General features: G+C 42.2%; 3 protein-coding genes and 1 long non-coding RNA gene across 10 annotated transcripts in view; 2 read left to right on the top strand and 2 right to left on the bottom strand.

Moving 5' to 3' along the window:
* ASAP2 (ArfGAP with SH3 domain, ankyrin repeat and PH domain 2) overlaps window positions 1–2675 on the top strand; it is a 168895-nt gene extending 166220 nt beyond the window's left edge. For both annotated transcript variants that reach the window (XM_048845460.2, XM_048845461.2), the window contains one exon: window positions 33–2675. In XM_048845460.2, coding sequence (XP_048701417.1) covers window positions 33–107 — 75 coding nt within the window. In that variant the 3' untranslated portion in view covers window positions 108–2675. The remainder of the gene's footprint in view (window positions 1–32) is intronic.
* A 257-nt stretch (window positions 2676–2932) lies between these two features.
* Window positions 2933–22892, bottom strand: ITGB1BP1 (integrin subunit beta 1 binding protein 1). 6 transcript variants are annotated; one of them, XM_048845464.2, is made up of 8 exons: window positions 22753–22892; window positions 22355–22454; window positions 17327–17428; window positions 14883–14961; window positions 9026–9162; window positions 7893–7985; window positions 4873–5022; window positions 2933–3419 (listed from the first exon to the last, which is right to left on the bottom strand). In XM_048845464.2, the coding sequence occupies exons 3-8, from the start codon at window positions 17396–17398 to the stop codon at window positions 3348–3350; spliced, it is 603 nt and encodes a 200-aa protein (XP_048701421.1). In that variant the 5' UTR covers window positions 17399–17428; window positions 22355–22454; window positions 22753–22892; the 3' UTR covers window positions 2933–3347. The 6 variants fall into 6 exon arrangements, with proteins under 6 accessions (XP_048701421.1, XP_048701425.1, XP_048701420.1 ...); XM_048845468.2 differs by having other exon boundaries at window positions 22364–22454; XM_048845463.2 differs by having other exon boundaries at window positions 22779–22891.
* Window positions 11717–13511, bottom strand: LOC142071505 (uncharacterized). The gene is made up of 2 exons (XR_012667561.1): window positions 13204–13511; window positions 11717–12292 (listed from the first exon to the last, which is right to left on the bottom strand). It is a non-coding gene; the product is annotated as an uncharacterized LOC142071505 (long non-coding RNA).
* A 78-nt stretch (window positions 22893–22970) lies between the features above and the next one.
* CPSF3 (cleavage and polyadenylation specific factor 3) overlaps window positions 22971–27646 on the top strand; it is a 56000-nt gene continuing 51324 nt past the window's right edge. Inside the window, exon 1 of the mRNA XM_048845462.2 lies at window positions 22971–23124. Within this exon, the coding sequence (XP_048701419.1) occupies window positions 23054–23124 (71 nt within the window). The 5' untranslated portion in view covers window positions 22971–23053. The remainder of the gene's footprint in view (window positions 23125–27646) is intronic.

Genomic DNA, 27646 nt, shown 5'->3' with positions numbered 1-27646 from the left:
ACTTGAGAAAACCTATTGCATGTCTTTTCCAGATTGGCCACATTGATGGGGAACCTAATCGTAAAGGAGCTTTCCCAGTATCATTTGTGCACTTTATTGTTGACTAAATTGCTACTGACCAGTGGAGAAATTTCTAATTTCCAGCTGTTGTAGAAATCTGTTTTGCTTTGTTCCAGCCAGAACATTTCCTGAGTCCTATGTACTTTAGCTGACCTATTATTTGCCACAGTTCTCACTTTGGAATTTAAACAGATTTTTTTTCTGTGTAACACTTCATCAATAATTAGTTTTAAAAATATCATTCCAATTATATTATCTTTTTCAAGGTGAAGTGAAAAGCATTAAAAAATCCAGGAGTCAAACTATGTGAATGTGCCCATTAAAATATTACAAATAACTTACAATAAATTAGTTGAAAATTCAGTTCTCTTCTTTCAACCTGGCATAGTTAAGGATTCTATGTCCCCAGAGTCAAGGAAATCCCGAACATTTAGAAAAAGGCAGCAAATTCTGCTATCTCCCTCTGTTGTTTTAAGTTTTAGAGCCCAATCCTACAAGCAGAGTACTTCTGAATTGCAAGTATTCAGCACTTTGCAATATCAGGTTCTAACCAAGGACATCAACACTTGCAGCAGAAGAAATCTTGACCTCTGAACTTGGGTGCCTTGACAGGTAAAGCTAAAAAGCTTTTCAGTTCACTACTGAAGGAGACTTCTTTCTTTCAAATTTATCTTAGATATTTGCTTAAAGCTGTCTGAAATTGGCTAGCTAATCTTCTGTGTTTGAGACTTTCTTTTATGCTACATGTATATGTCACTTGTTTTGAAATGTCATTTCTGTATGTTACATCCATTTTCAGTCATATTTAATGTAACTACTGCTAGTTAATTAAACCTCCTAGCAATATTACCGAGTTACTAAATTAACTCAAGGATATGAAAACTGCACTTCCTGAAGTTTACTTAAAACTCTGTAAGGATGATGGATTGCAGAGCATTTCTTAAAACTGTTTCGTTATGGTGTTTAGACTTTTTGTATTCTTGAATTTTCTTGATCACAGTGACATGTTCATACACAAAGAATATCTGTAGTGGAACATTTAAATTACTGGATAAGGATAAATATCTGAAAACTCACAAGTATGCATCAGTTATGTCCTATTTCATACAAATTTTTTTAAAAAAGTGTGCCACTACCTTGCAAATAATTAAATATTAGTTTGCTAACTCACTCTGTATTTATATAATATACCCACACCTATGGTAGCTACACTGTTAAACTTGTTTACTATTTTGTGAACAAAAGACTAGACCATTCATAATTCCCAGTTGATTGATGGAATATTACAAAACATCAATAGAGATATAACGCCATTTTGATGTTTGTATATTGTGATATCGTACTGGTTCTTTTGTTTATGCTACAGGAAAAAACTGATAGCATAGGATTAGAAATCAATGTCTAGGTCACATTGGCTTTGATCACATGTTTTGTGACGATTGTATCTCTAGATTTATCAAGAGAACTTTGAATTTCTCACAAATGGTGTCTGTTGGCCTCAGTGTTGTAACAGGAATGAAAAAGGCCAATGCAGTGTTTATACTGAGAAAAATTATGTGGCATTAATTCTGGAACAGTAAAGCTGTTGATCTCACCTTTCTTAGAATGGTACAGTTGATAGACAACCTGTCATTTCTTCAAGAAGCTGTTGCTGCATTATAAATGGAACAAACTGGAATGTTTCAGGATACTTTGTTGCAAGTTTTGAAGCTAATTAGTCTGCATTTTCAAAGTTCCCAGTAAAATATATGTGATATTAGTAATAGTTTAGCACTACAGTTTTATTCACTTACTGATCTGTTCAGTTTGTTTTTTGAGACACTATTTTGTATGTTTCTATTCCTGGTAGAGTTTAGACAGTAAATGGGCATATTATTTTGCACAGTTCACTTCTATGTACAGTATTTTTAAACACAGAATCTTGTAGCATCTATAACAGCCTGCAATCAGTCTTGATTATCTGACATCAATTACTTCATATATAAACATTGATGCAAATTTAACTTCAGCTACACTAGAAAGTGTGCAAACTTTCAGAACTTAATCATGTTAATGGGTACATTTGATGGGAAACAAGTAATTTTTCAGATACAAGTTAATAGCACTGTGGTGCTGGTAACTAAGATCTTACTGTCCAATGAAGAAATTTGCCCCAGGTTTCAACAGTATGCTCTCTCAATATTTGCTCCTCTGGGAGAAGAAAATTGCAGAAGAGATTCTGAACAGACTGTAGATATATATTTATAATTAAAAAGTTACTTACTTTTAGCTCCAAGATTTTGGCATGTTTCATGCCATTTTTCATCAAAGCTGACTTCAAGAGATCGTGATTCAAAAATCTGTTACTAGGCAGATTAGTAGGTTGCTGTTAATTGTTTTTAAAAGGAGCAGTTGACATTTAAAATGCAGCTTAGAATGGTATTTGAGATGTATAATATTCAATTCAGTTGTTTGATTTTGTTTGGTTGCAGAGCAACTGTATATATTGTATAACCTAAATCAACGCTTATTTTCAATGTCCTGGATGCAGTGATTTATAATTAGAGCATGATTAATAAATTTACTCTCGTTAACCAGTCAAATGACTGGAAAAATAAAACTACTTTTAAAATCAATGGACTGTTTTCCTTACTTGATTTTGTGCAATTTAAGGAATGTGTGTTTCAAAAATGTAAAAGATTGCAGCTCCAGAATTGTTTGCTCATTTGAGGTTTCTTTGTACAGTAACTCCTCGTTTAACGTTGTAGTTATGTTCCTGAAAAATCCGACTTTAAGTGAAATGAATTCCCATTTGACTACTGCTGTTGTGTGTTCTAAACAATGCTATGTAAACAAAGATGCCCTCAATGCTTTGACGGTTTCCTAGACTGTATTTGAGGCAAGTGTCCAACTTTTATTTTGCAGTCCTGCAATATTTACATTCATGTACAAAACGCTATTCGGTACAAACTTCATGTGCAGTATAAAATTAACTGTTCATGGTTTTATATTAACTGAAATGTAAGATCAGCGATACCCTGCAATGACTTCTTCAGGTAAATCTTAGTTGGGCTGTGGGTTTCCAATTGTCACTCACCAGGGCACATATCAAAATAACTTCTGTCCTATTTACAAAGTTCTACTGTTCTCCTTTGCACAGTGTTAATGATCCTTCTTCAGGCAGTTAAAGGCTCACCTCTATTCCACTCTGAAATGCTTGGTCAGTGCTTATAGTCCCAAAAGGGAGCAGAACTTCCTCCCAGCATGAAGGCTTCTTGTACTGTACCATGACACACAGCTGCAGAAATTCAAGACTTCTCTGAGGTTAAAACTGAGTCAAAGGCTGTTGATAACACTTTGCAAATAGCTTGTGCTTGTTCCTACAGTGTATAATACAATAAAAATCAGTTAATTGTGCTCAAAAGCATAAAGTATTGATAGTTACATTTTCACTAGCATTTACCTAAGTGCTCTGCCTATTACATGATGTAGTACTTCAGCAAAAACTCCCATCTGTTAAACTTCAAGCAGAATATGATCTACAAAAATTTTTCAGTGCTTATACAGAATGAAACAGGAGGGCTGTGTGTGAAATTCTATTGTTTGCAGTTATGCCTGCAGACATCTGTTTTAAATTAACTTTGGCGTGAAGAAAGACAATTTTTAGTCTTATCTGTGCCCTGGTCTAGGGGAATTGATCGAAGTTAAGCAACTTCAGCTATGTGAATAATGTAGCTGAAGTCGACGTACTTGAACCTACTCACCGCGGTGTCTTCACTACGGTGAGTCGACTGCTGCTGCTGCCCCATCGACTCCACCTGCGCCTCTCGCAGCGCTGGCTTACAGGAGTCGACGGGAGAGCGCTCAAGGGTTGATTTATCATGTCCAGACTAGACACGATAAATCGATCGCTGCCCGCCAAGCCGGCGGGTAGTATAGACATACCCTATGTTTATGTAACCATCGTCCTAAAGCTACTCCACTTGCTTCCTTATGCCTTTGCCAAACCATCTGAAGAGTTGGTTGCATGGAGACTAGAAAGCATATACTACCATGATACTCTGGCACTATCTCATCTCCTGCTTTCCTTAATATACCAAAGGAGGAGCCCAAACTCCTCCTATGGTAATATAATGCCTAACTGTGGACTGAATGCAAAGTGCCACTGAAATGGTTGCTGTGTTCCTCCAGCAGAGCTAACATGAAGAGGGAAAGAGGCTGTTGTATTTGAATGTATACAAATTGAAGTGCTCTCTAACCACAGTCTTTACCAGCGGTCAGGCAATGCACACCAGATTGCTGTAATTGCTTCACTGATTTAAATAGGCTTTTGCCTAGAAGTTTCTCATGTTATAGTCAACATCTTACCAGTTGAAGACAACTGAACACAACTCCCTTTGTTGCCAATACATCCTTTTTTACTGATTTTTAGGGAGTACAACTATTAGCCATACGGATGGGAGAATAGCATACTCCAAGGGATACTACCTAAAGAACTAAGGAAAAGGCTGATCATATGATTCCTTTGTAATTTTAGAGCAGTAAAGGTAGTAAGTCTCAAACAAAGTTAATCCAGTGCAGTCTATGATTTTTCTCCTTAAATGTGGAGCCATTTATTCCCTGTGAAACCAGTTAACCCTTCAACTGCCAGAAGGCTGTGATTATGCAAGAGGAGCTACATCTAGGCTGTCCCATACAACAGAGCAGAATGTTACCACTGGGTTTCTGTGCTGTTAGAACATGGTATTTTTAAGTATGAAGCTTGGAGGTAATGAAGTTAGACCTCAAAATGTATTGGTACCTAAATTAAGAACCATAAACATGAATTCTTACCAAACTATTACACTGATACACCCAGAGACTGTATTCTTCATAACTTGCATCTGTCGTCTTCAAAGCCAATAAACTCTTTCCTGCTCCCAGACCATCATCGTAGCAGACCATCCGCACAATTAAATACAGAGCATGTCTATGTAAAACATCCTACAACAATATGGCAAATTAGTTATTCTAAAACAGTGCACAGACACTGAAATTTTCTGCATGCTTTCACTACTGCATAAGCTGCTTTTTACCAAATCCTTTGAACATTTCTTTCTAAAGAATACTCTCTCGCTCTGTGCACTTGTTTACAGAAGACAAACACTCCCACTGTCCCTGGTAACATTTCCTTAGATTACCCCCGTAACATTTTGAATCTTCAAATGAGGGCAATAGGAAAAGATTTAAAAACAACAAATAACCAAACTAGTAGCAGTTTAGCACACGACCAAGATACAACACACAAATTTGGCAGGACCAAATACATTGGGGGGAGGGGGGAAATATCTTGTTATCCCGCTGCTGTTTGTCAGTATTTTTAATTAGATTTGAAGCTGTTCAGGATAGGGAACATGTCCCTGTCTATCCCATTCTTACATATCTAAGAACATTTTTGGTTGCTATAAATCGTGATGAAGCTTTAGACTCAGACTATTAAAATAAAAGAGTCTTAATTTATTCTACAAACTATATCTGCATTAATACAGTCTACATTGTAGCTGGATCTTTATGAAGGAGTGATAGCTGCTAAGTGGTCTAAATAAAATACAAATTGATGTCAATGGGTGACATTCAGGGGCCAGAATTTGTCTAAAGAGTATGTAATGCAATATCACAGAAAGGAGCCAGCGCAAGCTGGCTTAATCATGGATGTCTGTCATCTTGTCTCATGCTTTCAGGCTGAAGCCAGCAGAGGGATGGATAAAAGGCTTTAAAGTTAGAGATCCTTATCTCTAAGTACTTTCAACAAACGTGACCAAATAAACATACTCCTGCATGTGAAATACCTACTGACTTCAGTGAGAGGTATGAATGTAGAATGACTGCAGTGAGATTATATGTTTAGGTCACAAATACTGCATTTCCGCCTAGACAACAGAAACAAATGATTCTTTGAAAAGAGTGAAGGAAGCTTTCTGGTTTTCTTTAAAAGTAGCTAACTGTAGCAGTAATACTTATTGTTCTTGTAACAAGGTTGTTACCTGCCAATGTGATTGTTATTAGGGCTTGACCTTCTAAGGCCAGGCATTTAGAATGGCTGTGGTTCCCAGAGGAGCCTAAAGGGAACCATGTGACTCGAATTTAGGACTATGCATACGGCAAGGTATGCTCAGTTAGGAGACCAGGCTGAGAAAAGACCTGGAGTAGGAACTTTCATGAAGGGATCTGGGGAGATACTTTGGGGAAGCTGGGGAAACCTAAAGGCGGGCAGCAGAAGAACCCTGGAAAAGGGTCTGGGTTTTTTGGCAGAAATGGTGAGTACTAAAGGGTACTCTCTGTAGGGGAACAAGCAAATGCTCAATGCACTTACAATAACCATCCAGAGAGTGACACCCTAGTGCATGCGTTTTGCAGATGATGTGCTTATGGGGGAGAGCAAGAGGAATTGGAAGAAGATTTAGAGAGATGGAGATGCGTATTTGAAACAAATGGCATGAAAATCAGCAGAAATAAAACCGCATTTGGTCTGCAGATTTGAAGATATCTCGGAGGAAGAAACAGACTATGTCTGGGGGGCCAGAACTACCAAAGTTATAGCGTACCTAGGTTTGATACTACAGGATATTGATGAACTCAACAATGAACTTATAAACAGAGCAGGAAAGGCATGGACTAAACAGAGAGAAGTGAGCAGAGTGATCTGCAATAGGAGAATGCCTATCAAAATGAAAAGTAAAAGCTACAAGATGGTAATTAGGCCTGTGCTTTTGTATGGCTCTGAATACTGGGCACTGAGGAAGAAACAGGAGCAGATCTTAAATACAGTGGAAATGTAAATGTGAAGATGGAGACTTGGAATTGCAAGGGTGGACCATGTTTGGACAGAGCACATTAGGGGAAGTACGAAGTTGGTATCAATGATAGAAAAACTGAAGGAATCCAGGCTTACATGGCTTGGGCATGTGAAAAGAAGATGGGAAGAATATATAGGAAATAGGGTATTAAACTCAGAAGGGGAGGGTAAGAGAAGGGTTGGAAGACCCAAAACTAGATGGATGGATGTCATACAAAAGGATGGGGTTAGCTGTGGCGTTTCTGAGGAATTGCTTCAAGACAGACTAGAATGGAACAGAAGCACTCAAAGAGCTGACTTCGTACAGATGGGACTAAGGCTAGAACAAGAAGAGGGGAGACAGCATGCATAAGGAACATCGAGACAATGAAGAGGCAGTGTGAGGCTTGAGGCCTGGAGTGGACATGTGCTCTTGTTTAGGGGCTGAAAGATGGGATTTATGAGGGTGGAAGACCACCCCCTTCCATAACCACCTCATCCAGCAAAGACCAAGACAGACCCTAGTGTGGGGGGAGGGAAGGAATTGAACTTATAACCCAGAAAATATTGAATCTGCTGGATCAGCCTTGGTCATCATGGTTAGAGACTTTTACCAAAGGAGGGCAAGAGAACCACCAGCAGGATAAAAATTACTAAAAACAGGGAGGGTGAAAGACTGTTTTGTTTTTTGTTTGGAATTCTCACTTGCCCCTGAAGGAGAAGCCAAGAACCCCAAGTCACTCATGCACGAGAAGGAGAGTACAGACTATGTTCTGAAGAGAAGATCTGAGGCAGTTTTGCTAGAAAGGCAAGAATATCCTGTCCCTCTGTTTTAGCTTCAAAACAAAAATTGGAGTCTTACTCTGAAATCAGAAAATCGGAAGTTTTGAAATGGAAAAGAATTACTGGGTCATCCAGTGTCCTTTAACTGCAAACTCATCAGGGCACTGATAAATGTCTTTCCCAGAGTTGCCTTTCCCAGAGTTGCCCACAATTCATCTTCCACCAAATAAAGCCCTTTATGAAGAGACACACTTACATACTGATCAGATGTTGAGACTTTAATACCGTACTTAGAAACTCCCATAATGAACTCTTCTTCAACTGGAACAAAAGGTAACTTTCCATCTTGCTTTGGAGAGAAACAAAAAAAGTGTTAAGTGTATAGAGAAGGACATAAATAATGAAGATATTCATTACAAAACCTGCATTTTCTCTGTTTTAATTATATTTCAGACTACTGGAATATTACCATTAATGGGGCTGTTCACCACAAAGGGTTTTCCTCTTTAAACACTCCTGGATATGATGGAGAACACTACGTTTCTTTTAGTTATTCAGGATTGAGAAGGGAACTTTTTATGGAGAATGAGGTTTTCTACAGTCCCTTCCTTTGTGTTTGTTCTATGGCCCAGCTACACTAGCAGCGTACTGTTTCAGGGACAAACAGTGCAGGCAGAGGAATGTTGATAGTTGCTCCATCCTAGTGCACTGATGCTCATATTGGCAAAGCTTGTGCAACATTAGGAACACTTTTGTACATGGCTGAGTGCTACCAGCACATATGCTATACTTGCAATATCTAATTTCTAGAATATAAACTGGCATTTAGGAATTCAAGTATTGACCTTGTAAAGGAACCCTGACCATTTTTTTTTTAAATAAAAGCTTGTTTTTATTCTTTTTGACACTACAAAGATCATCACAGCTCTCTTAACACAATGGAATTATAAATGGCCATGAGTGGTCAGGCTCTCGCTTTTATTCCTCAGCTGAAAATTTCCTCTCTGTTGAGAAAGGTTGGCATAAGTAGTCTTCTTTCATGGATACTGCCACAAGGGCTGGAGACTGACTCTTTGGAACTGTAGCTTTCTGCCACCAGCAAACCCCTGATGATATTTGTTCAGTCATGCCTCAGGCTTTTGTGTCAACAACACTGCTTCCTGCAGTAGCCATTTGTTTTTCTGAGGTATACCCTTCAACTACTAACCAGGAGGTAGCTTGGCAGTTGTTGAACTCTGAGCATGCAGGGTGAACGCTTTAATACAGTAAATTATTTGTACAGTTCAAGGCACTTCAGAAGAAGGACATTTGATCATATGATAAATACACAGTAGGAAGAAACATACTGGTTTAAAATGTTTTGACTTATTTGTATGTTTTTTCTCTTACCTGTGCCACATCTATGTAATTTATCAAGTCCAATGGCCCCTCCAGACTCTTGCTCTCATCAAGTTTCAGTTTTTCAATGGCACCAACATATTTAACTCTAAATTCTGCACAGGTATCTGAATTACTGTTGCTTTGTCCTATAAGAAAAGAATTGTAAATTCAAAGAACTGTTCTACTTAAGTAGTAACGTCTATTGTTCTTTTGATAATGGAAAGTCCCTTTGGTCTTTTTTAATCTATTAATTTTGAATAATCTTTTGCTCCCTTGGCTCAAACACTCGATCTCCCCACTGAAACAATTTATAAAACAAGAAGGGTAGCAAAGACACCTAACGCTTTTGTGTTATTTGTCTTTGTCTGATGGGCTGATTCTTTAGTGTGCTATCACAGAATGGTCTTTGGTACAGAGCAAAATGTGATGACGTGAGAGTCTACCATAAAGTATGGTCTACTTGAACAAAAAAGTTGGGTAACTTAAACCCAAGATTTATTTATTTTTTTAATGTACAAGAGCTAACCATAGCTTACAAAACAAGAATTTTCAATTGGATTTATACATCTCTTCCCCACCCGCAGCCATGTTGAGACCCAAGAGTGGAGCATTTAGCTGGTACATAAGAACTGAAAAGTGAAACCAATTGCAGTGAAAGTCTCTGGTAGCAGGGAGCTGCAGAAGCCTTTCCCTGCTACCTCTTCTCTGCCAGAGCCTTTCTCTGACAGATGGAGCTACACACTGCAGTGTGGACACAGCCCGCTTTTTACTGTGGCATATAGAGACACAGACTCTGGGGAACACATTTGACACTGAACTATCGTTTTGCCTTCAGAGAAGTGAATGTTCTTTTTGGTATTGTAGTATCCTGTTAAACATTTTGTGAATACGAGCATTAAGTATTTCCTCTTTCAGTGATTATGTATCTAATGAAGAAGCACAATGAGAAGCCAGTTCCCTGGGCTGAGGGCTTTATCCAAAGCCCAGTAAGGCCATGTCTACACTCTGATTTTACAGAAGTCGATTTTTGGGCACAGATTGTATAAAGTCGAGTGCATGCGTCCACACTAAGCACATTAATTCGGCGGTGTGCGTCCACAGTACCGTGGCAAGCGTCGACATTCCGAGCAGTGCACTGTGGGTAGCTATTCCACAGTTCCCACAGTCCCCGCTGCCCATTGGAATTCTGGGCTGAGCTCCCAATGCCTGATGGGGCCAAAAATTTGTCCTGGGTGGTTATGGGTAAATGTCGTCAGTCAACCCTCCCTCCCTCCGTGAAAGCAACAGCAGACAATCATTTTGCACCCTTTTCCCTAGATTGCCCGAGCAGATGCCATAGCATGGCAAGCAAGGATCCCGTTCAGCTCACCGCAGCAGTTATGACGATTGTAAACACCTCCTGCATTATCGTGCAGTTTATGCAGAACCACCACCTGAAAAAGCAGGCGAGAAGGCGACGGCAGCGCGGTGATGAAGACAGGAACACTGATTTCTCTAAAACCACGGTCCCCGGCAATTTGGAGATCATGGTGTTACTGCGGCAGGCTCATGCTGTGGAACGCAATTCTGGGCACGGGAAACAAGCACAGAGTGGTGGGACGGCATAGTGTTGCAGGTTTGGGATGATTCCCAGTGGCTCTGAAACTTTTGCATGCGTAAGGGCACTTTCATGGAACTTTGTGACTTGCTTTCCCCTGCCCTGAAGTGCAAGAATATCAGATGAGCAGCCCTCACAGTTCACAAGCATGTGGCAATAGCCCTGTGGAAGCTTGCAATACCAGACAGCTACCGGTCAGTCGGGAATCAATTTGGACTGGGCACATCCTTGCTGTGATACAAGGAGCCAACGCAATCATTGAGCTGCTGCTATCAAAGGTAGTGGGAAATGTGCAGGTCATACTTTGCTGCAATGTGATTCCCTAACTGTGGTGGGGCTATAGATGGAACGCATATCCCTATCTTGGCACCGGAGCACCACGGCATCCAGTACATAAACCACAAGGGGTACTTTTCAAGGTGCTGCAAGCACTGGTGGATCACAAGGGACATTTCACCAACGTCAACGTGGGATGGCCGGGAAAGGTTCATAACGCTCGCGTCTTCAAGAACTCCCATCTGTTTAAACAGCTGCAGGAAGGGATTTACTTCCCAGACCAGAAAATAACTATTGGGAATCTTGAAATGCCTATAGTTATCCTTGGGAACCCAGCCTACGCCTGAATGCCCTGGCTCATGAAGCCGTACACAGGCACCTTGGACAGTAGTAAGGAGCTGTTCAACTATAGGCTGAGCAAGTGCAGAATGGTAGTAGAATGTGCATTTGGATGTTTAAAGGATTGCTGGCACAGTTAACTGACTCGCTCAGACCTCAGCGAAACCAATATTCCCATTGTTATTGCTGCTTGCTGTGTGCTCCACAATCTCTGTGAGAGTAAGGGGGAAGACGTTTATGGCGTGGTGGGAGTTTGAGGCAAATTGCCTGGCTGCTGAATACATGCAGCCAGACACAAGGGCAGTTAGAAGAGCACAGCAGGAAGCATGGCGCATCAGAGAAGCTTTGAAAACCCGTTTCATGACTGGCCAGGGTGTTTGTTTCTTCTTGATGAAAATCCACCCCCTTGGTTGCCTGTAAATTCTCTGCAAGCAAGCTGTGATCGAAGGGGGGAGGGTGGGTGGCTTACAAAGGAAATAAAGTCACTATCGTTTAAAAAACATGTGTTTATTAAATTGATTATAAAAATAGGGAGATAACTCACAAGGTAGCCTAGGTGGGGTGTGGGAGGAGGGTAGGAGGGAAGGAAAAGGCCACTTTAAAACTTGTTGAATGACAGCCTTCTGTTGCTTGGGCTGTCCACTGGGGTGGAGTGGTTGGGTGCCTGGAGCCTCCCCCGCCCACGTTCTTGAGCATCTGGGTGAGGAGAGGATAGAACTTGGGGAGGAGGGAGGGCGGTTAAACAGGGGCTGCAGCGGCAGTCTTTGATCCTGCTGCCGTTCATGAACCTCCACCAGACGCCAGAGCATATCCATTTGATCCCGCAGTAGCCCCAGCGTTGCCTCATGCCTCCTCTGATATTCCTGCCACCACCTCTCCTCACATTCATTGGCCACCTTCCTGTACTCTGCAATTGTGTCCCTCCACGCATTCTGCTGAGCTCTGTCAGTGCTGGACAACTGCATGAGGTCAGAGAACATTTCATTGCACGTGCGTTTTTTTTCGCTGCCTTATCTGAGATAGCCTCTGGGACGGAGGAGGGAGGCTTGAAACATTTGCAGCTGCTGGAGGAAAAAAAGGGAGTGAAGTATTTAAAAAGATACATTTTACAGAACAATAGCTATACTCTTTCATGGTGAACAACACTATTCACATTACATAGCACGTGATTTTGGTACAAGGTCGCATTTTGCATCGTATATTGAGTGCCTGCGGCTTTGGTAAGGCATAGTCTTTCGGCTTCTCCAACCTTCATAACAGCAGCGCCCTCCTCTCCCATACCAACCAAAGCATGTTGAGTTGGCCATTTAGTGCTGCAGTGTTCCTGTTTAACGTGCAGCATCAGAAACCAAACTAACCCCCCCTCTATCCAATTCTCTGGGATGATCGCTTTACCCCTCCCCCTACTGCATGGCTGGTATCAGGGAAGATCCCTGCGAGCCAAACGTGAACAGCTCAGCGCCAATCCCCCCCTGCCCGGCTAACTGCAGGGAGGATTTCTTTTCAGCCACAGGCAAACAGCCCAGTAGGAACGGCCGCCTCTAGATGTCCCCTTAATTAAATTCCCCTATTTCAACCAGGTTACCATGAACGATATCACGCTCCTGAGGATAACACAGAGATAAAGAATGGATGTTGCTTGAATGCCAGCAAACACTGGGACCATACACTGCCAGGCTTTGTCATGCAGTGATACCAGATTACTTGCTACTAGCATGGCGTGGTAAAGTGTCCTACCATGGAGGACGGAATAAGGCTGCTCTCCCCAGAAACCTTCTGCAAAGGCTTTTAGAGTACCTCCAGGAGACCTTCATGGAAATGTCTCTGGAGGATTTCCGCTCCATCCCCAGACATGTTAACAGACTTTTCCAGTAGCTGTACCGACCACGAATGCATCCTAAGTCCTCAGGGCTACTTAATCATATAAAAGCAAGTGTTTTTTAAACATGTATTATATTTAAAAATGTACACTCACCAGAGGTCCCTTCTCCGGCTTGGTTGGGTTGGGAGGGTATTTCAGTCAGTGTGATAAAAAGATCCTGGCTGTTGGGGAGAACTGTGTGCTCTCCTCAAGCTTGTCGTCATCCTCCTCCTCATCTTCCCTGTCCGCAAAATCCTCAGGCATGGTGGAGAGTACCCCATCATCAGAGTCCATGGACAGGGGTGGGGTAGTGGTGGCGGCCCCCCCTAGAATTGCATGCAGCTCAGTGTAGAAGCAGCATGTTTGGGGCTCTGTCCCGGAGTGTCTGTTTGATTCTTTGGTTTTCTGGTATGCTTGTCTGAGCTCCTTAAGTTTCACGCGGCACTGTGTTGCGTCCCTGTCGTAGCCTCTGTCCCTCATGGCCTTGGAGATTTTTTGAAATGTTTTGGCATTTCGTCTTTTGGAACATAGTTCTGATAGCACAGATTCCTCTCCCCATACAGTGATCAGATCCAGTACCTCCCATCTGGTCCATGCTGGAGCTCTTATTCAATTCGGGGACTGCATGGTCACCTGTGCTGATGAGCTCGCCTGACCAAACAGGAAATGAGATTCAAAAGTTCCCAGGGCTTTTCCTGTACGCTTGGCCAGTTCATCCAAGTTCAAAGTGCTGTCCAGAGCAGTCACAATGGTGCACTGTGGGATAGCTCCTGGAGGCCAATACCTTTGAATTGCGTCCACACTAACCCCAAATTCAAAATGGTGATGATGATTTCAGCACTAATTCCCTCGTTGGGGAGGAGTACAGAAATCGGTTTTAAGAGCCCTTTATGTCGGAAAAAAATGGCTTCGTTGTGTGGAAGGGTGCAGGGTTAATTCGATTTAACGCTGCTAAATCCAACATAAATTCATAGTGTAGACCAGGCTTAAGTCTATAGAAATACTCTTTAGACCTCATAGGGTTTTGGATCTAAGCCTGAAACTTCTTTCCTCTCAGCAACACATCCCTGTAGCATACATACCTGTGACAAAGTGCTAGGCCAGAAAGGATGAGTCAGCACTTTGTTCACAGCAGCTCCAATCAAGCAACGCAGAATGGAACTGACTAAACAGAGCTGTCTCTATTTGTGGGTGGGGAAGGGCAGAAAGGCTAATTAAGCCATTAGCCAGAGCCCACAAATAGGTACAGGATAGAAATGGAAAGGGGGAAAACAGGCGGTAAGGGGAGAGAGAGATTGCTCTCCTCTGCTTGTTATAGGAACTGTATATGTTATGAAGATGGTGGGACTCCATTTATAAATAAACTGCACAAGGTGTTGGACCAGCATAAGGGTCTCTGAGTAGTTTTGTAGACCAGAACAGAGGCAGGAACCACGAGGCTCTGCTACAGTACCCCGTTATTTCAAACCAATCCCTACTGTTGCACCTGTTTTCTTCCCCTCCTTTGCCTTCCACAGTCCTGCTCCACCTCCCGCTGAACTTCCGTATACCTTCTCAGCATTTCTAGTCCCAAAGATCACTTTCTGTTTTAGACTGCAGCTGCTCATGTGCTACTAAGTGGGCCATCCAATAGGTTTGCCCTCAGCTGACTACATGTAAATGTGTAAAGCATCATTCACACAATGTGAATTTACATTTTCTCACCTCTTCCCTTCTCCCAACTCTTACACAATCACACATTTTATAAAATTAATCCATCTTCAAGCATGTCTGTCTCAGCACTGGTTACATACCTGAACTTTTAGTGGAGTCTGTATCTAGACTAGCCACAGTACTAGATCTGGAAAGTCCACCAAGACTGGAGTCAACAGACTTGTTAAAGGGAAAAAATATAAAAATGCCAATTAATTATTGAAAATGTTAATTTATCTTCAGATTTTCTGCCCCTACATTCTTCATTATAATCTTCTAACTTTTATGGTCTTGAGCTATTTAAAAGAAATTAAATCAACACAGTGAAACATGACCAAAAAAGTCCTACTTCTCCAAAGGATTAATATAATAAAACTTGAAAGAGTATCAGTCTGACTTATTTACACCAATGTAAACTGTACAAGGATCTCTCAAAAGCTTTCAAATGTTTTTGAAACAGGGAAAGGAGGAGAGGTGGAAGAAAGAGCAGAGAAAATGAACTTTTTAAAGTTCATGTCCATGGTCTTTCTTTTCATGCATCTGATGAAGTGAGCTGTAGCTCACCAAAGCTTATACTCAAATAAATGTATTAGTCTCTAAGGTGCCACAAGTCCTCCTTTTCTTTTTGCGGATACAGACTAACACGGCTGCTACTCTGAAACCTTTCCTTACACTGAATATCTTAACCTTTAAGAAACTGACAAGTGCATGTTTGTCACTAATATTTGATATAACTTGACCTTTAGCAATGAGATTTATATTAAAAAATGCCAACCATGTCAGAAACCCTACAAGATTTACGTCATCATTCACTGGCTATCAGACAGAATGTATTTATTAGCTATCAGAGGACTTACGCTTTAAGATAGGAAAGAAATATTTTAGAAATATTGTTGTATAAAATAAAGAGAAGGTTTTTGATTTGGCTAGCTTCTTCTGAAGAATCAAGCTCATTCTCACTTTTAACGGCTATTTTAGAGGTTCTTGAAAGATTCATAGATTATAAGGCCAGAAGGAACCACTGTGATCATCTAAAATGACCACCTGTGTAACATAGGCTATGGAAATTCTCCCAAATAATTCCTGTTAGAACTAAAGTGTTTCTTTTACAAAAATATCCAATCTTGATTTAAAAACTGCCAGTGCCTGAAAATCTACAACAACCCTGGTAAATTGTTCCAATAGCTAATTACCCTCACTATTAAGAATTTGCACATTTTTCCCAGTCTGACTTTATCTAGTTTCAACTTCCAGCCACTGTATCTTGTTATATCTTGGTATACTAGATTAAAGAGCTCATTATCAAATTTTTGTTCACAAAAACAAAAGATACAAACAGTGATCAGATCAACCCTTAACTTTCTCTCTTTGTTAGCTAACTGGACTGAGCTCCTTGAGTCTTTCACTATGACATGTTTTCCAATCCTTAGTTACTCTCATGGCTCTCCTCTGAACCTAAGTAACTAATACTTCAACATTACAAAAAGCAGTAAGTTATATTTTTTTTGTACAAATCCTCTCTCATGTTCTGTTGGTGTTGAAGTAGTCTCCAAGTAGACTCCTAACAACATCAATGGGATTTGTGCTTGTATGTTGGAAGGACAGCATGCTACTTACAACCAAAAACTAATTCTGATATTATTTGATTTCACAGACCAAAAAAAAAAAAAAGCAAACAAGATGTTTATTTCAGCAAACATCATCATCATCATATTAAAGACTCCAATAGCAAGGCAGTCAACTATCAACATTTACTATTTATTAAGCATCAGTGTGCTTGATGCTACATGACAAATAAAGATGCAGTCCAAACTCTGAGGGACTTGCAATCTAAAACCCCTTAATTAGTCATTTGACTTGAAATGTTACTTTATTGGTCAAAAAAGGTTAAATATTTCATAAAAGAAATTCAGATTAACTCTGACAAGCAAAGTGACTTTTCTTCTTTAGAATGCAAATCTCCCTAAGACTCTGATAATTTAATCTATCGCCCAAATTTACAACTATTATTAAAAAGGCAAAATAAATTCAACATGTATAAATATTGTATCAGTCAGCTGACTGACCTGTCATCTCTAATTAAAACAATGATTTGTCTTTGTGCAGATCCATTCTAATTCTGAAACAGTAATATTTCTACATTGGCATCTCTTCTTTTAAAGAATAGTAGGATTTAGTTTCTGTTAAGGAGTATAAACGTCCCTCTTGAAAGCCAGAAGAAAAAAAAAGGGGAGGGATTGAGTTCTTAAGGAATAATGTACTGTAACCTGTACCTGATAACGCTTTAGTTCCAGTAAGGGTTTCTGATTAGAGCTGGTCAGAAAAATGTAAATTTTTGTCAATTCGTCAATTTATTGAAATTAAAACATTTTACGGAGATGGTTTGATTTTGATAACATTCCACCAGAAACAATCCTGTACGCCTGGTTAGCTGCCAAGGAGACTGGAAGCGCTAGGAGTCCCAGTTCCCAAGCTCTCTGCAAACTATTAGTTCACAGCAAATGAAACTGTCCCAAAAACTTACTATACCCCCAATTCAGCTTACCTTGCTTTTAGTACTGATTTCACTGCTTTGGGAGCTGCTGCTGCTGTGTCGTTTTTTCCCTTTTCTGAACATTTTTTCACCATAATTGGATCAAAGAAAATGCTAAAGGAAGGAGAATTAAAAAAAAAATCTGTGTCATATTACATCATTAAGAGGAGGAATTCCTGCAAAAAACCATGGTGGGTTTTGTGTCCAAAGTGGAAAATGGTTGGGGGACCACTAGACTAATGATTCTGAGCATGGGATTGGGAGTATGAATCTATTTCTTACGACTGTGCCACTTGTGTATGGCTTCAGGCAAATCACTTAACCTCTCTTCCTGAATTTCCCTATCTATAAGAATAGGAAGGATTTTAACTTTGCTACTTTACCCACATTAGAAAATTGATTCTTACAACAGCCTTGTGAGGTAACTAATTAACAGAACATGTAAAGTAGCAAAATTAAAATCCTTACGGAAATTCATGAAGAGAGGTTAAGTGATTTGCCTGAAGCCATAGAGCAGCATAAAATCAGAGGCAGTCTTCACTATTATATTTTCATATTCAACCACTTAAGCTTCTCCTGAGGCTTGAGAACCAAAGGAATTACTTTATAAAGAGACATGAGGCTGACTAAGAACTTATGAAGCAGAACTGTTGTCTATCTCTGACCTAACACCAACTATATCTCATTCTGGGCGGCAGGAGAAGTTAATCTGTACTGTACAGGGTTGTTAAACCTTGTTTCTTTGGACACAATTAGGGAAAAGCACACTCTGAACTGATTATAGGCCCCAAAGAGCATCACGTTACATGAACCAGAAAAACGGCCTACTTCCCATGCTATATAATTAGGCTTTATTGTGGTAAATTGAAGGAACTTGCAAGCAGTAACGGGCAGATGAGGACTAGACCTCTCCAAAGTCATCAAGAGTAGGAAAGAGATCAAAATCAGTTTGCCAATAAAATCATCATCAGGGAAGATAAATTTTAGGTTTCATTAAGTAAGCTTAGGCAACCCCATTTGATTTCCCAGTGGGCCTCTAAATAAACAGCCCAGTATATTTGATATTGAGCCTGTACTGCACTTTGTTTGTGAGCAACAAAATTTAAAAAGGTGAAAACTTGGATGCAGTCCTACTAATATAAGCACACGAGTGTCATCATTTATATAGCACGAGAAGGGAACAGGGCACTCTACCACAACTAAAAATGACAGGTCCATGCCCTTTAGTGATTGTAACTAACTGAATCACTAGGCTAAAATTGTAAGTTTAGAATGACTGTGACCTGGGAACCTCTTAGTGCCAACAGGCAAAGGACAAACAAGGGGTGCAGAGGGGTTACAGGGATCTCCTGGGTCTGGCTTACACATGCTAGTTCACCAAGGAGCATCACGTGAGGTCTCAAATACAAGGTGGTGTCACAACAGTCATCTATATTGCAAAAGTCATGTGTGGATGTTACATAAGGAATTTTATATATACACTGAAAATTACAAGATGGCTAGGGACTGACCACCAACAAAGCTGAAAAACAGGTTTTCTCTCAGGCTATGTGTACCCTCAAACCGTATAGTGCAGGAATGGACAAACTGTGGCTTGCGAGCCACATGCAGCTCTTTTACAGTTAAAGCGTGGCTCGTGGAGACCCGCACTCCCCGTTCTCCACCTACCAGATGGGGGGTGGGGGCAGAGTTTGGGACCTCTGCCTTGCAGAGAGGTGGTGCAGTAGGGGCTTCTGTCCAGCAGGGAGGGGGGTCTTGGGGCTTCAGCAGCAGTGGAGCTGAAGCCCTCAGCCCCAGCAGACGCCTCGCACGGGGCTAAAGCCCCAAATCTCGAACTTCTGAAGATTGTCATGTGCAGCTTGGAGGGTCAGTAAGTTTGGCCACCCCTGCTACAGTTGCACAGCTGTAGCACTCCATGGCCTGTCTACAGTTGAAAGGCTACATCTACGCTGCTTAGCGCTTTACTGTAAACACTGCCGATGCTGATTACAGGGATTCTTCCATGGGTGTAGGTGGTCCCCCTCCCCAAGAGGCAGTAGGTAGATTGATGGATGAACTCTTCCATCGACCTAGTGCTGTCTATATGGGAACTTAACGACAGCTTAACCCTGCCATTCAGGGGTGTGGAATTTTCATACTTCTGAGAGCCATAGATATGCCAATGTAATTTTCCAGTGTAGACCAGGCCTCAGTGTAGCCACTCGCTACAGACCACGGGCAGTAGCTAAATCAACAGATCAATTTTTCCATAAATCTAGTGCTGTCTACACCAGATGTTAGGATGGCTTAACTACATCGTTAAAGGATATGCATTTTTCACACCCCTGAGCAAGGTAAGGTTCTACTTAACTTTTTAGTGTAAACCTGGCCTTAGACAAAAAATGTTTATCTAGCTGGCTGCTTATATATAAATTTACTTTTGTATAATTGACAATAGATCTCTTCTCACCAGTTTGAACTGAACGCTAATGAGGACTGTAAAAACTTCAAAGAGAAAAGTAACAGGAAGAAGCAAAGAGGAGGTAAGAACCCTATCTTGAGGTGCATATTAAAGGTTTGCTCTAATATATTTGGGGGACAAAGAAGACACCCTGTCATCCTTCACCTAGGAAGTAAATGGACAGTGAATTTTACTTCATGAAAGAGGGGTCTCAATGAGGCTTGACTGAAAACAATGGAAAGAACTCTGTATGAGAAATTTCTTTAGACAGGAGGTTAACTTGTTAGGTTTTCTGGAGACTAAACTTAACTATGATTTTTTTACATGTAACCATTTGTTTCCAATATTCTTATTCACTGTCATTGAATCTCTGATCTTTGATAATAAACTTATTCTTGTTTTCACTATAAATGTATCTAAGTGGCCTTACTTAGTGAAAAACCATAGTGTTCAGGAAAGAGAAAGCTCTGCATCTCATGCACCATTTTTGTTCTTGGCACATCCAACCCAATTTGATGATCATATAACATCAGGGTTGGAAGGAACCTCAGGAGGTCATCTAGTCCAACCCCCTGCTCAAAGCAGGACCAATCCCCAATTTTTGCCCCAGATCCCTAAATGGCCCCCTCAAGGATTGAACTCACAACCCTGGGTTTAGCAGGCCAATGCTCAAACCACTGAGCTATCTCTCCCCCCTGCCCATCTAAAAGTTTACAGTGCAAGAAAAGTTTACCAGCAGGAACAAACATTCCTGTACTAAAATTCTAAACAACTGGCCTTAGCCTTATGCTGGAGGAGGCAACTTAATTAGAAAGTAGTGTCATTTGGGGCAGTATCTGTGCAAGGTCCCTCCAGAATACCATAACCCAGCTTCCACCCTCTAATACACTGTTTCTCAGGAAAGTCAAATTCAGCACACACAGAGTGTCTTACGCTTTAGGATTCAGTGAACTCTGGTGCTATGCTCTTGAAAGCATGTGCAATTTGCAATGAACACACAATCACAGTCCAAAATGTTAAAGAGGGGCATAGAGTTTTAGAAGGATTTAGACTGATTGAGACTAAACTATCTTTAGGCTATGTCTACACTACGCAGCTTTTAGCGACACATGGCTGTGCCCCTACAGCCGTGCTGCTAAAAGGCGTGCAGTGTAGCTACTGTTTGTCAGCAGAAGACAGCTCTCCTGCGGACAAAAAACTTCCACCCACAATGAGTGGTGGTAGCGTTGTCGGCAGGAGAGCAGTCCTGTCAACAAATCACTGTCCACACCAGTGCTTTTCCTTGACAAAACTTATCTTGGGGGGGTTAACACCTCTAAACGACAAAAGTTTTGTCATTCACTTGCCATTGTAGACAAAGCCTTAGTCTATTAACATTGTACACCAGAGTTCAGAGCAACATCGTCTTTTGCCATATTGTTAAAATTTCAGTGAAAAACTCATTTGTTATATGCAGTTTGTTATATGCAGAACGTCTTTTGTTCTTGTAAACTGATTGATGACCTGTCAAAGGCACATTTTCCTCTATGAGGACAAAGTCTATGACCATTCCAAAGTTTAAGAAGCAGCCATTTGGGTAAGAGTGCAAAATTTCATCTAAAAATAGGTCTTAAGCAGTAATCCAGTTCCTCGCACTGATCTAAAAATGAATAAAATTTTATCAAGCCCCACTCCTTCTGCCTCCACAAACACAGATACACTTTTAGCTTAGAAGCAGGAGATATTTCAATCAAAGAGTTTTTCTCAAAATTTTAGGCACCTGAAAACAGAATTCGAGTTTGAGTGCTTCTCAACACTATAGATATTAGCTGAGTGATAGAAGAAGAAAAATTATTCATATACATATTTTCTACCACAGGTTTAATAAGGTCAGTTGAAGGGGAAAAAATAAACTCTGCCAATTTCTTCTACAGTAGATACATTATGATAGAGTATCCTTTTCAGTGAGAAATATAATTTAAAGGAGAACCTCTTAAAACGAACTGAAATAAATAACTTCATGCAGCAGTTCCTGGAATGGCAAAAACACTGCTTACGTGATATTTTATTAGCCACAGTGAAGGATATGAGTAGGCATGGAAAGATTAGATTTTTACTGGTAAATGTTGATAAATGTCAATTTCACCATGCACACACAGAAATGGACAAAAATATTTCCATCAATAATTGAAATTTACAAAGTAAGACAAATACTACTTGAATTTATTACAGGTTGATTTAAGGATATTTACTTTGTATATTTTGACATGTGATGCCAACAATTTGTATTAATAGTTGTAAAGCTTTAACTTTCTAAATCTCAATGTCTACTGTCATTAATTACTGACTGACACCTCTATTATCTGACCCCCATCTCTGGTTTCACCCCAAATGTGAACATTCAAATAAAAATACGGGGGGGGGGGGGAGCAAAAAATACAATTTTGTGAAAAATTTTAATTGACAAAAATCTTTAAAATGCTCACAATAAATATCAACACTATCCCTCTAAATTATAAACAAAAATCTAATTTTGCCAAGCCTAGATATGAGTGGCTGAAATTTGGCACAAAGAGGCCAAACCTCAGGCCCTGCTCATGAGTAGCACAAAAAGCGGTTACCAGCTGCACCTGGGAGCCTATGCGGGGCTTCAGGCACTTCTGTCTGTCTAGGTATTTTTCAGGGTGCGCACCGCCAAGATATCTGACTCCAGACTGGCTCCTTAAGAAACAAGAAAGATGGGGAACTCACACCCCCATCCTGCCATGGAGCCCTCCACCCCAGGCACGTCCCAGCTCTCGGCTTCTCTCCCCCCTCCCAGCCCCACACCCCGCTCCCAGCTCTACCCCGGTCCTGCCATGGACCCCTCCTCCCAGTGCTGGGATCTCCCCTCCCCTGGACCCCTCCACCCCAGATACGTCCTACCCCCGGCCTGCCACGGCCCCCTCCACCCCAGACGCCTCCCAGCGCTGAAGTCCCCTCATCCCCGGCCCCACCCGGAACGAGGATGGGGCCGCACCGGAAGGCAGGGCTCGCGCTCCTCACCGCAGCGGCCGCGCTCGGTACCCGCCGGGGACTCGCCTTCCGCCCCGCACCCGGCCCGCCTCCCCAACGCTCGCTGCCCCGGGAACGCGCGTCCGCCGGCCCCGGCCCGCGCGCAGGCGCCGTGACAGGGAGCGTGCGCGGCCCGGCTCCCCGGAAGCGGAGGGAGGAAGGTGTTTGCGGGAGGACCGGAAGTCGAGGCCGGGTGGGGGGGGGGCGAGGGAGCCCCGGAGTCGCCGGTTGTTCGGCATCGCTGCGCTCGCTCCTCCCTTTCCGGGATGTCGGCGAAGAGAAAAGCCGAGGCCATGATCCCGGCCGAGGAGAGCGACCAGCTGCTCATCCGGCCCCTGTGAGTGACGGCGGGCGGCGGAGCAGCAGGGGGCTGGGGGGCCGGCGGGGGAGGGGCAGCGGCAGGAGGGAGCTGGGGCGCTTGGGGGCCAGTGGGAAGCTGGGGCACTGAAGTCCTTTCACACATAACCTGCACCAAGATGGTGTGGCAGGCCTTAAGTTTGTGGCACCGCATTAGTGTCACGTTAATGTGTCTGTCACTCTGTGTGGAGTGACTGTCAGAAAAGGGGGCAGACCCCTTCCTCTCCCCCCCCCCCCCCGCCCCCATTGGCGGTGTGTTCTCCAATTAGTTTTCTCCAAGCCAGGGACAAATGTGAAGTCCTGGATCACTCTACCGGTCTTACCGTAGTAGCATCACAGACATTCCCCTTAAACTCTCCAGTCTATCTTGCCACCCAGACAAACTGGACTTAGTGAGAAAATGGTTTCTTATGCCAAACATCACATCACATCTCGGTTGCTTCCAGTCCCAAGAGACCAGTCACTTCCTCCAGGTCACTTAGTATCCTAGACCTTACACAAAGGACTAGGTTGGTAGCCCATTCTATAGTGAACTAACTAAAGGTTTATTAGTTAAGAAAAGGAAATGAGAGTTATTAAGAGGTTAAAATAGGTAAAATATATTAACAGATGAGTCACAGTTTGTAATTCCAAATGGTGGCAGTGATGTAATAAACTGCCAGTTTACCAAAAGTCTTTTCAGGGTTCCCATATTGTCTCTGGGGATCTCTGGTTTGCGTCTGGTATACTTCCCTGGAAGAGTCCAGACAGTCCAGAGATATAGGTTCTTTCCTTGAGTACATACTTAAAGCTTCTTCTCACAGAAAACAAGCTGACAAGGTCACTACCCCCGTGGGCTTTTCCTTTGATCACAGAGAGTAAGGAATGCGTTTTGGTCTTTAAGCTCCAGTCATCACACACAATGACCACTTGCTTTGAAATTAACACTTTTCTGATAAAATTCTTCATTTGTGTTCCACAAGGCTTCTTTCTCGTTTGATGGGTTATTTAGTTACAGGGGTATACGCACTGTAAATGATTGCTACTACACTATAGCATGATACAGCTAAGTGAAAACAACGCACATAACATTCCATTAGTTTTTATGAAGTTTAAACACCAAGTACATTCTTTAACAAAATCACTCTGAGCTATATTAATACACAAGTGAATTGGCTTGGGGCTCTGGCATGAGCTGGCACCTGGTTTGTCAGTGTCACAGTGTCTCCTTCATAATCTAGACTCCCAGGTGTTTCACTGCACAGATCCACTGAAATGTAACCATCGCTAAGGCTCTGTGTTTGTCACGGAAGTCACAGATTCTACGGCCTCTGTGACTTCTGCAGCAGCCTGGTGCGGCTGGCCCAGGAGCTGCCTGAGCAGCTCAGGCAGCCCCTGGGCCTGTCACACTAGCTGCTGCTGGGGCAGTCTTGGGTCACCCCACCCCCCCAGCAGCAGCAGTTTGGGTGTCTGTGGGGGGGTCTCAGGGCTGGGGATTGGGGTGTGGGGTGGTGCTTATCTGGGGGGTGCTCCCTGGAAGGGGGATAGGAACCCCTTCCTAGCTCTGCGTGCTGCCTCTGCCTGCAGGCACCACCCCCACAGCTCCCATTGGCTGCAGTTCCCAGCCAATGGGAGCTGCAGAACTGGGGCTTGGGGTGGAGCAGAGGCAGCACGTGGAGCTAAGAGCTGGGTAGGGAGCTGTCTATGACTTTGACTAAAAATACTCATGACTAAAACATAGCCTTAACTATCACTGGTGTGTGAGCGCAGCAGCTACGCAAATAGCATGCTGTCCAGCGGTTGGGGACTGGGGAAAAGAGAGACTGAGGTAAGACTGTTGTATCAGACACAAGTTTAAAGAATCCATGACTCTTTTTAAAGTCCATGTAGAGGAGACAGCACCACTGTTTTTAAGGTCTCCTGTAAAAAGCCCACACACTAACTTCTGATCATGATGGTCCCTTCTGGCCTTATGGTCTGAGTCTGTGAACTTGTATGGGATTCACTTTTGAGGCTGATCCTGAGTGCTTCCTTGGAGACTCTTGCACCTTCAGGTGCCATTGTCTTCCTCACATTGGATCCTTTCTGTTTCAGATAAAAGACTTGTGTGCATAGTGTCAGGATTTTAAACTGGTGGCAAGGAGTCCTAAGGGTTTTGCACTGGTTGCTTAGACTTAGAAGACATCCCCTGCATATAATTTAGTCAGTATAATATTTTTTATTATGCAAATAAAATGTTTTCAATATATTATAAAATTAAATATGAGAATAAAAATAGAAATGATATAACTAAAGGAAAAGGCTGCAATATCAGCTTGGTGAGATTCTTGTCCATTTAAGTGTAATAGGTCTGTGCAATGGATTTGTAATAAGATTCAAGTATGGATTAGATTTGATATAGCCCTTTGTGAGGTATTTTTTTAAACTTTTATAAAGCACAGCTTTCTTTCTTTATGCTTTATACATTTTGCTTTGAGCAATGCCAGAATATTTGAAGATGGGCAATTGAACACCAACTGTGTATACTCTAAAGCCTTTTTTACACTACAAAGTTTTGTTGACAAAAGGCAGTTTTTGTCGACAAAACCGTGGAGGTGTATACGCTATAATGCTCCTCCTGCTGACAAAACTCTCCTGCTTTGTCAACAAAATAAAACCACCTCGATGAAAGGTGTAGTGCTTTTTGCTGCAAAGTTAGAGCAACAGAGCATTAGTGTAGACACTGCATTTGTTATGTCGCCCTAAGTGGCCTCCAGGAGATATCCCACAATGCTCACCGTGACCGCTCTGCGCACTGTTTTGAACTTCGCTTCCCTGCATCCAGCTGCACACGTATGTGCCCCATCCCTTTCAAAGCCCTAGGAAGTTTTGAAATTCCTCAGCCTGGAGAGCTCACATAGCTACTGCCCAGCTGAGCATTGCTGGCTTCCCACAGCAAACACATTCCTGCTTGGACTATAGGGGTGGGGGTGGATCTCCTTCCTCTGTGGGAGAACTCTGAGGAAGTCACAGAATCAAAACATTAATGCAGAATCCTGCTCTCCCCAGGACTAGAACCAGAGCAGCAGGCAGGGGGCAATGGGGGAAAGACTGCTGTGCTGTGGAGAGTCGGGGAGGGAGAAGCGGGCTGATGTTGGGGTGTCCCTCTCCCCCCACCAGTGTACTGTTCTCCTCTGGGGTGGGGAGATAGGGGGATGCCAGCTGTCTGTGCACCAGCTTCTGCCTCAGGACTGGTTGCTTCTGGTTGCTGTCTGAACTTGGGCTTTGTCTACACTGGAACCTGAATGACAAAACTTTTGTCATTCAGAGGTGTAAAAAAACCACACCCCTGAACGACAAAAGTTTTGCCAACGAAAAGCGCTGATGTGAACAGTGTTTTGTCACAGGAGAGCTCTACTACCGACAAAGCTACTGCCGCTCGTTGGGGGTGGAAGTTTTTTGTCGGTGGGAGAGCTCTCTCTTGCCAACAAACAGCAGCTACACTGCATGCCTTTTAGCGGCACAGCTGTGTCACTAAAAGGTGCGTAGTGTTGACATAGCTTTAGAGTCAGCGTGCAGACACTCACTCTCCCCAGCACAGTCTGTCTCTCTCACATATACACACTCCTCCCCATGCACTCTCTGACACACTCCCCTAACACACACTCTGTCTGACTGTCTATTGCTCTCTCATACTCTCCCCCCCCCCCCGACCTTCTGTGGGCTTGTGTTAGTGTTCAGCAATGTCATTTTGGTCATATTACCAAGTGCGACTTTAATAAGTGTTTAAAATGTGTTACTTTTCAGGCACACACAGCAATCATTAAAAGGTTCATAGCATGGTGCAAACAAACAATGTGAGGCTCAACACACTGCAGCAACACACATTACTGTAGCTTAGTGTTAACATGCTGCTTCAAAGCATCCCTCAGCCAAATAGCACCCCCATTGGGCTCCTCTTATAGCCTTGTCTTCATAATGAAGGATCCGTACTTTCTGACAGAGATGGCTGGGTTGCAGGTTACCAGAGCAGTTGAAAAGCAGCTAGCAATCTAGTAGGATACCCATGGAACGATTGGATTGTGAAACCCCTTATCATGTGATGCTGCACCTGCCTCCATGAGGCACTGCAAACCCTTCCCAGTTGGGTATTCCTGTTATCCATATAAACATCTGATCCCTTTAATCTTGCCTTTGGATAAGTGATTTCTACAGTGGTGTAACTGGATGACTTTAGATACATCAGGAAACCAGTGTATACTTTGTTTAGGCTCCCCCTTTGTAATGACTACATTAATATTGACACTTTAGTTTCTTTAGTAATAAATGAAGAAACAGAAAAAATGTTAGATAAATAATTCAAAACTTTTATTCTGTCTCCTAGCATTGCATGCTGAAAGCTTCAAAATACCGTAATTTAAATGGCCTTTCGTAGTAAGGGAGTTAGGGCTGAGGTAACAGTAGAGAAGGAGCAGAGGGATAGGTTCCTCACCCCTACATGGTACTGTTGTCACCTGATTGTACTGAATTTAGTGGAGCATAAG

Source organism: Caretta caretta, chromosome 3, assembly GCF_965140235.1.
Source record: "Caretta caretta isolate rCarCar2 chromosome 3, rCarCar1.hap1, whole genome shotgun sequence".
Lineage (NCBI taxonomy): Eukaryota > Metazoa > Chordata > Testudines > Cheloniidae > Caretta > Caretta caretta.
The sequence above is the reverse complement of the archived record's forward strand: the minus strand, read 5'-3'. Positions and strand labels throughout refer to the sequence as shown.

Coding starts and splice junctions, on each gene's coding strand:
- ITGB1BP1 (XM_048845464.2), bottom strand. CDS start 17,398: ATGTTCAGAAAAGGGAAAAAACGACACAGCAGCAGCAGCTCCCAAAGC. Junction 5,023..7,892: donor TCTCAACATCTGATCAGTAT/GTAAGTGTGTCT, acceptor ATATTGTTGTAG/GATGTTTTACATAGACATGC. Junction 3,420..4,872: donor TGTATCAGTGTAATAGTTTG/GTAAGAATTCAT, acceptor TATACACTGTAG/GAACAAGCACAAGCTATTTG.